General features: G+C 41.3%; 1 protein-coding gene across 1 annotated transcript; it reads right to left on the bottom strand.

Moving 5' to 3' along the window:
• Positions 1-885: 885 nt before the first annotated feature.
• Positions 886-2,369, bottom strand: LOC149182989 (uncharacterized). The gene is made up of 2 exons (XM_089414761.1): positions 2,313-2,369; positions 886-1,623 (listed from the first exon to the last, which is right to left on the bottom strand). Exons 1-2 carry the CDS (start codon positions 2,367-2,369, stop codon positions 886-888), a joined length of 795 nt encoding a protein of 264 aa, XP_089270887.1.
• Positions 2,370-9,836: the final 7,467 nt, after the last annotated feature.

The raw sequence follows: 9,836 nt of genomic DNA, 5'->3' as shown, positions 1-9,836 counted from the left end.
TACGATTTGTTAACTTTTCGTTTAAACTTAATTCTAAAGTCTCTAATAACTTTCTCTTTAAAAAAATTACTGAAAAAGCTAAGTTCCACTGAAACTGATACCTATGGATCGTATGGATACGATACTACAGGAAATGACACATTATTTATATATATAGAAAATAAAAATTTCATTTTATCATTCATATTTTAGAATCTAGATTAGATATAAAGATTAAAAATAGTAAATACATAATCAATTATCATTTATGATCTATCATGATTCATATCATTAATTCAGCATATGCCATAAGCATTGTCATCATCATTAACGATTATTATAACATTCATGATTCAAGTTTCAACATATCATCAAGTTTTTGTTTCAAATTTCAAACATCAAGTTATCAACATGACAAGTTACACGAACACCATCCTTACCAAAATTAATAATGCATACTAATTACTACATAGTACAAAGTACAAAATGAACTATGACTCGCACCCTACTATCACTATTCATAATTCATATGGTTGTTCAAAAGTTTAAAAATTAAAACACCATCATAAATTACTTTTACATATCATCAAATATGTCTTCATTCATGCCACTATAAGGTTCCATGTCCTCTCTTGAAGTGGGACTGAGAACATTGTTGCCATGTCCACTTGAAAATCCACCTATTGGTGACTCCGTGTAAAACAAATTCATATGAGACATGGCATTCAATGTCATATCCAAGTCAGACAACTTTGGCTCCATGTCCCATAATTTGGTGGGCCCAAATTTGTATTCATCTCTCTTGTGTGAGAGAAGGCGAAGGTTTGAGTGAACATACACTAGTCCCTCAGCCTTCTTAGATCCCAATCTATTTTGGCTCATTGAATCGATGAAGGCATATGCAATTTAGTTCCTTTCTGCTGAAGAGGAACTAGCAACTTGTAACAATATTTTGATGGCCAATTTTTTGATATCTGGAAGTGCCCCGCCATAGAAGTTCCACCACTCAATTGGACATAATCTGGCCTTGTCCCGCATACACTCAATATCATAACTCCAACCCTCTGATACCACAAAATGAGAAAACTTTGCACGAATCCGGAGCCTAATTTCGGGATTTACAAAAAGCTTTCTAAAAGCATTTTTAAATGCTTCTGCGACTTCTGGATCTTTGTTTGGTGTGGTTCTTTCTGAATCACGTAGCAACTCTGTAGCATAATATTTTGGGTTCACTGCATAGGCTAAAAGGTGCAATGTAGTGGCCATATTATTCCACCTTTTGGTCAATATATCTTTTACTTCCCTATAAAAGAATCCATCTGGGTCATTCTCCTCGGCATTTATAACAAACCTTATCTTCTCTATCATGGAATAATTGCCCTCATACACCTCTCCCAAATTAAGCATATATGTGTCAAACATAAGGAGCAAATAGACAATTGGCTTAGTAAATGCCAAGAGGTACTCCACCCTATCCCACCATTCATTATCAACAACCAACCATTTCTTTGCTTGTTCTCTATCAGATTGGGATTTCCTCCATTGATTCCAAAGAGATCTGCATACTATTGATTTTAATGCATCTTTCACCTGCATAAGCCTTGTTAAGACTATGATGTGAGCAGAAAATCGAGTCTTGGCAACCTGCAGGTGTCAAATTGCCAATGTTTCAAATTTCAACAAATCAAAAATCATAATTTGATTGAATAACTATTATGATTCACAAATCATGACATTTGAGAATCCAATTTAGATAATTGAATTTAGAGTCAGATATTAGAAGTTATGAAATATTTAATAAACTTTAAAGCATAGGTATCTTAAGGAGCTCAAACTTAGCAAATTCCTTGTAGATGCCTTGGGACGTGTGGTGGTTTGTGACAAAGGCTTGAATTTCTTTTGCCTCTTCAAAAATAACTCGAATCCACTCAATTTGCTTTCCCATCTTGCTCAACATGAGGTTCAATGAATGTACAACAAAAGGGGTCCAAATATGTGCTGATATTTTCCTTCAATAATTAGCCCTGCTGCTCTACACACCGTTACATTATCAGTTATTATTTGGACAACATTTTCAGGCCCCACCAATTCAATTGCTTCAATCAAAATTTTAGCAATGAATTGGGAATCTTTCATCTGCCCCTCATAATCCACTGCCTTAAAAAACATTTCCCCCTATGGCCTCTGAGAAATAAAATTGATCAAAGGCCTACTTCTTTGATCCTTCCATCCATCAGAAATGATGACACCCCTTAAATGAGCCATGAATCACGAATGGGGCCTAATTTAGCCTCCAAATCTAAATTTTCAGCACTCAACAATGTGGTGCATACCTTCTCATATCCAGCGATCTTGTACCCTCTTGGGGCTTCATTCACTCTTTTTACCATCTTTTCCTAGTAAGGAGATCACACAAGGTTAAAGGGATGACCATTTGCACAAATGCATTGGGCTATACTTGCAGCTGCTATCTCTCGAGCGTCATTATTAAATGATCCGAATTGGATCCTAAAACTCTCTAAGTTTTCATGAATGTTTCAAATTATGCTAAAAGATTCAAGTCCTAGAAAAGGTTGAAGCTATCAGAAGGAATCCTCATAATAATTGCAGTTGTGGCCAGAGTGGAGCAACGAGGACCCTCGGTCAAGTGCGCAGACTGTTGGCCCATGGTAAAGCACGATGGCAAAAAAATGGCCAAATCGGAGGCTAATTCGGGAAACAGAGGTGGATTCTGATACGCGATTAGCACTAAGCGCTAATCATGTATTGCAGGGCGTCCCCCTTAGTGAAGGAAAGCCCCGAAGCACCCGGACCCAAAATTGCTATAAAATTTGGAAAAAGCAACTGTTTCAGTTCCATAGCACAGGATTCCCCAAAAGTAGCAGGATATCGGAAGGCTTCGGGGTGGTAAGAAGTTTTGACTGAGTCTCACCCGATGCCACACATCGAGTGACATGTGTCCGGTGGATGAGAGAGAAAACTGCCCGCATCAGATGGGTAAACATCATGCGACTTGTCTGCCCGATATGAAGGACGACCGTAGGATCTGGGGGGTCTAGATCAATGATGGAGATGCATCTCAATGACCAACCGGATTTGATAGGTCAAAAAGCAAGATGACAGGGATTTGAATTCTGACGTGGATGATGAGTTAGTAAATGATTCGTGTTCATGGGCGATCTTGAAGCAAACAGATTTAATGGCCATTCGAATAATCTGACAACCAGTTCGTTAGCAAACATGTGGCCACCTCCCTGCAAGGCATTACCCAGTGATGATGACATAAAGAATAGGAATTAGAATGGACAGAGGAAAGGAAACCAGAAGGTTGGGAAGTGGAAATGAACAGTCAAAAGAAAAAACTGGCTTTAAGGCCATAAACTGACAGAAGTAGAGGGGGCAGCATATAGAGAGGCAACATAGAGACGTAGAAAGCTAACGGCAGAGAAAAGAGAGTAGAAGCTGAGATGACCTGAAGGCAACATCGAGCCAGATAGAGCTCGAGATAGTCAAAGAGTCAGAGAGTCTATGTGCTCCATTGAAGGCTTGAGAGGTTCAAGCAAGCTCCTCGGTATAGGCCTGTCATACTATAGTGACCCTCAGAGGTCAAGTTTCAGTAAGGAGATTCTGTGCACTCCATTCCTACTGACTCCATTCTATTTTTCAGCAAAGCTTTGAAAAATTAAAGCATCTGCTCACCATCGCACTAGTACTAAAAGTAGCAGATCCAGAAAAATCTTTAGTGGTTCACGGATGCAAGCAAGGAGGGTGTTGGTGGGGTGCTGACACAGTATGGAAAGGTGATTTCTTATGAATCTCGAAAGTTCAAGGAGTGTGAGCAATGATATTCAGCTTATGACCGTGAATTGACAACAGTAGTGCATGCACTTAAAATTTGGCGACATTACCTATTGGGGAAGACATTTTTGCTACTAATAGATCATAGCAGCCTTACCAACTTCTTCAATCAATCTAGCTTAAACGTCCAACAAGCCAGATGGACAAATTTCTTAAGAGAATTCGACTTTGAGATGAAACATTTAAAGGGGAAAGAAAACCACGTGGCCGACGCACTGAGCAGAAAATTACGATGTATCTATGAGGTCCGAATGAGCCAAGTAAGTTCAAATGTTCCTAAAATCATAAAGGAGGTAGCTAGCAGAGATCCGAAGTATACTTTCCTTTAGAAATAGTAAAAAGAAGCTTTGCTGAAAAGGAAGAATTAGAATTTGTAATAAATTCCAATAATCTCCTCACTTTTAAAAACATAATTTATATTCCAAACCAAAACTCAAGTAAACTATTGAAATTAAATGAGTTTCATAAGAAACCTTATGTTGGCCACCCAGGTTATCATAAAATGTTTTCAACCATATAGAAAGGGTACTTTTGGCCCGGATTGAGGAAGGATATTACAGAATATTTTCCCAAATGTTTGGAGTGTCAACTGGTGAAAGCAAAACACCAACATCCCGCTAGATTGTCACAACCATTACCCATTCCAGAATGGAAATGGGAGACTATATCCTTAGATTTCATCACCGGTTTACCCTGCACAAGGAAGCAACATGATTAAATTATGTTGGTGGTATACAAATTGAGTAAAACGTCTCACTTCATACCTATAAAATCCACATATAAAACAGTGGAAATCATAGATATAATATATGAAGGATATATTTCACTTACATGGGATACCCAAGGTAGTGATTTCGGATAGGGATGTTAAATTTACATCCACCTTATGGAAGACTCTCTTTGCAAGATTAGGTACTCAAATCTAGTTTAGTACTGCCTACCATCCTCAAAACGGATGGACACACTAAACGGGTAAATCAGGTGTTAGAAGACATGCTACACATGTTCGTGATGCAACAACCACACAAGTGGGAGGATTACCTCCATCTAGTGGAATTTTAATATAATAATGGACATCATGAATCACTAGGCATGAGCCCTTTCAAGGTATTGTATGGAAGAGAGTGCAGAGTACAGATAGATTGGAATAATCTGGTGAATAAGATACCAATGTGTCCTGGCATGTTAGCAGAAATGGTGGAGGCTGTTAAGAAAGTGTAACAAAGTTTAAGGGTAGCGCAAGATACAGAGAAGGTGTATGAAGATGAAAAAATGACTTATAGGGAATTTCAACCCGGAGATCATGTTTACCTAAGAGTGAAGCCCCAAAAATGCTCCTTGTAGTGGCGAAGTTGTGTTAAATTAGCACCCTGATATTGCGGCCCTTTTCAAGTCTTGGAAAGAATTGGACCGACGGCCTATAAGCTTGCGCTACCAAGCCACATTCGGGTCCACAATGTATTTCATGTATCTTTACTAAAGAAATATTTGTATAACCCTCAACATATTATTGATTGGGAAAATATTCAGGTAATGGTTTAATGGGTATAAGATTGGATATCTATATATATATATATATATATATATATATATATATATATATATATATATATATATATATATATATATATATATATATATATATATGATGAAAGTAACTGAGAATTGTTTTATGGTGCAGGTCGAACCGAAAGGAGAGTTCCGAGTAGAACCTCTCCGTATTCTCGATCAGTGGAAAACCAACTTGCAGAAGCAAGTCATCACCAAGGTTAAAGTGCAATGGAAGCACTTTGGCCCAGAAGAGGCCACTTGGGAAGAGGAGGAATTCATGTGAAAGGCTTATCCCGCATTGTTTTCTAAAAAGGAAGAGAACACTAGGGTCGGTGTTCCTCATGTGGGGAGGGGGGAGATGCAACACCCCAAGTTGCATAAAATGAAATGTTATAAAATGAAACATGAATAATGAAATGAAATGAAACAACTTTAGTCTTTCACGAAGCATCATATTCAGAATTCACAATCATTACCAATGAGTTATAATTTCCAACTTCAAACTTCAAATTTTCATTGTCATAATCATATATTTTTTACAAAAAATATCATTATGATATGAAAGATTCAAGAGTCAAGAGTTAAGGACTCAAGACTCAAAAATTATGAAAACTAATAGAAACTAAAAAAGACAAGTAAGCTGTAAATCTACATGTGGCCCTTGCCACGAGAGTCTCCAAGAGTATAAGCAGGTCATGGTGGTCTTCTAGGAGTCTCCTACACAGATCGACAACCAGAACTAGAAGGCACATGCCCTCCACATGAGGGCGTATATGGAGGTGGCGACAACAAAGGAACAAGACTCGGAACTCAAGCACTGCTACTGGATGGTGGAGGTGGCATGGCTACTACAACTGTTTCATCTTCATCCCTTATAAGTTCCTCTTTGAATTCTTCAAGATGTATAGTGCCATCCTCCAAATTATCTTCCTCTGGGTGGTTGCCCCAAATTTTATATGTGGGATCCTCATAAGCCCAATCAGAGTAATGACTCAACAACCTCAAGTTGTAGTGCACATAAACCAAGATTTTTTCTCGGTTTTCATTGAGTCTGTTTCTTTTCACATTATGTATGAAACCATAGGTGCTCCAACACCTCTCTACAGAAGAAGTATTTACAACCTATGATAGAATTTTTTTCCAATTTTGGCAAAAGTCCGTGGCCACCATATGTTTCCCACCATGTGAGAGAATCAAATCTATCTCTGTCTTCCATTGCATGGAATGATCCAGGTGGATATTGGTGGCCACCTGCCAAGTCCACCTAGACCCCCACCATTGTCCTTCTCAGCATTTTCAGTTTCCTTAATTGTAGCACAACTTACTATTTTTAGCAGTTTTTCCGGTCCTGAACTTCCGGAGCCGTTTTGAGGCCCTAAACGACGTTTTTTGGGGAATCCGGGGGCAACATGGGTCCATGGAATGGACCGATGTTGCCCGTTCCAGCAATGATAGTGCTCAGATAGATATTTCTACTGAGCTATTGTACACGTCAAACGGAGATCATATGCCAAAGTTACAACCCCGGGAAGTTGATGTACCAATTTACCCCAAACGGGGCCCACAGTTTGGCGTTTCATCTCCTAGGGTTAGGTTTTGGAATGTGAAGGGTTTTCCATTGTTTCTCAACAATAAATAGGCCTGCGAGCCTCATTGTATGACAGTTCAGAGGCATGTAGCCATCACATCTCTTCTCAGAGATAAGCTACCATCGCCCTAGCTGGTTTATTTCCATTTCTGGTTGTAAGCATATTTCAGTATTTTCCATTAATGAAATGAAGTATTATTTCCGCTGCATCTTTGTGTATATGGTTATCTCTGTAATTTGTTGCATTCCTGTTTAAATCCGAATCAGTGGTATCAGAGCGGTCTGCTTTTTCTCTGTTTTTCTTTGCATGGCCCCAACAAGGTCGAGATATAAGGAGTTAGGGCTTGAACTGGTTGAATCTTTGCAAGACCAGCCTCGCAAATCCCGACGGCCTCCCATGGTGGACGAGAAGAAAGACGAGGGCGCAGGAGATCCCATCAAAATCTTGCTCGAAGAAGCCCTCGAGCGACAACGGAACGCGATGATGGATAGCTTTTCCCAGGTCCTTCAGCGGCTACCCAGAAGCGCCGCATCAGCTTCTAGCAGCTACTCTCGAAACTCCACACCCTTTAAGGTACAAGTTAATTTTGAAATCCCCATATTCGAGGGTCAGATAGACGCATATGCCGTAGATAAATGGTTAAATCTGCTAGAGGGTTATTTTTCTGTTCACGAATTTTCGAGTCGGGAAAAGATTGTTTTTGCTCTTCTCAAAGCAGCCCCCCACGTCAAGGACTGGTGGGAAACCTACTGCGAGCAGAAGGATGAAAGTACTGGCTCACTATTTTCAGCCGCACCCACCCAGGATTCATTCCGGGATGCCATCAAGGAGCAGTACTACCCTGTCGGAAGCTATGAGGATGAATACATAAAGTGGGCCACGCTGCGGCAGGGAAGGGACCAAGACGTGCCGGAGTTCACCAATCTTTTCCATACCCTTCGCACAAAGTTGGGTATCAAGGATTCAGAGCAACATTTGATACTCAAATACCGTGGCTGCCTGCACAAGTACATCCAGGAAGAAATACAATTCCTAAACATCCCCTCGCTCGGCGCAGCATACTGATATGCTGTCAAGGTCGAGCAGAAGTTTAAACAAAAGAAGCGAGACTTTGGATCTGTGAATCCAAAGCAGGGGAAAGGTGCCCCTAAACCATAGAATAAAGGACAAAGCCAAGGCGGGATAGCCCAAGACAACCAGCCGAAGCTGCAAGCAAAGAACAACACCGCGAAGCCGAGAAAGGACACTGGAAAATGGTGCGAGTTCCATAAGAGCTCCACTCACAACACAAGTGAGTATTGGGCCAAGCAGTCACTGGTGGCTGAGCTAAAGGTTTCAGAATCAGATGCAGGTTCCGACTCTGAGTCAGAACCCGATAAGGGGTATGAAAAAGGGAAGCAGATCATTGATGCGGATCCCAGCGCCACCGTTGCTACCACAAAGATCCAGAAAAATGAACCCGAAGATCCAGAGGAGGAGGAGCGTCTCTTCCACTCCCAGATGTGGGTAAAGGGATCCCCGATACAGTTCATTGTTGATAGCGGGAGTCAGAAGAACCTCATTTCGGCAGAGGTCGTGAAGCGGTTGGGCTTACCGACCACAGCACATCCACAACCATACACCATTGGGTGGCTTCACCAAGGACGAGATCTTCGCGTGAGCCAACAGTGTCGCCTTCCATACAACATCAAGCCCTTCATGGATGAGGTATTGTGTGACATTGCTCCCCTTGAAGTTTGTGATGTATTACTAGGAAAACCATACTTGTTGAAGCGACATGCTGTGTATGAATCAAGGCCCCGTGCTGTTATTATTACATTGGGAAATAAGTTGTTCAGGATACCAGAGGTAGCACCACCTGCCGACATCTCTTTGATTATTGCAAAACAATGCAGTAAGATCATTTCCAAAACCAGGAAATTTGTTTTCCTGATGATACACCCTCAAGGAAAGAAGAAGACAGTGGCCGCGGCCTCCAAACGGGGTCCCTCTGCACGACAACTACAGATGGAAAAGATTGTAGAGGAGTACGAGGACATCTTCACTTCCCCGGCAGGGGTTCCTCTACACTGTCAAGTCAAGCACTCCATCGATCTGACCCCAGGTGCGCCGCTACCCAATGGACCAATTTATCGGCGCTCTGTTCTGGAGAACAATGAAATCAAGAGGCAGATTCAGGAGCTCATGCAGAAAGGTCACATCTGTCCGAGTTCATCGCCCTGTGGGAGCCCGATCGTGTTGGTACAGAAGAAGGATGGGACGTGGAGACTCTGTATTGACTATCGGGCACTGAACAAGATCACTGTCCGTAATAGGTACCCGATCCCGTGGATTGATGACCTCCTAGATCAACTAAAGGGGGCGAAAGATTTCAGCAAGATCGATCTGAAGTCAGGATATCACCAGGTACCAATCGAACCCTCCGATGTGTGGAAGACTGCCTTCAAATCCAAGGAGGGCCTCTTCGAATGGTTGGTCATGCCTTTCGGATTGACGAACACTCCTGCAACCTTTATGAGGCTAATGGATGACATCTTGCGGCCATTCACCAACTCCTTTGTAGTAGTATACCTGGATGACATTCTGATCTTCAGCCAGAGTTGGGAAGAGCACCTCCACCACATCCGACAGGTTCTCCAAACACTGCGGCAACACAAGTTATGTGCCAATTTGGAGAAATGCACTTTTGGCATGACCCAGGTTCAGTATCTGGGATACATCATTGATGAACAGGGGGTGCATGTCGATCCACCCAAGATCCAAGTCATTCGGGATTGGCCATCTCCAACCACTCTAATAGAGCTCCGCAGCTTTCTAGGTCTTGCCAACTTCTACCGCAGGTTTGTGTTGGGGTTTTCT

The sequence above is a fragment of the Pinus tabuliformis genome, chromosome 3_2 (genome assembly GCF_031772625.1).
Source record: "Pinus tabuliformis cultivar Carrire ecotype Pingquan chromosome 3_2, CPIR1, whole genome shotgun sequence".
In the NCBI taxonomy this organism is placed as follows: domain Eukaryota; kingdom Viridiplantae; phylum Streptophyta; class Pinopsida; order Pinales; family Pinaceae; genus Pinus; species Pinus tabuliformis.
Note: the sequence above shows the minus strand (reverse complement) of the source record. Positions and strands in the feature narration are given on the sequence as shown.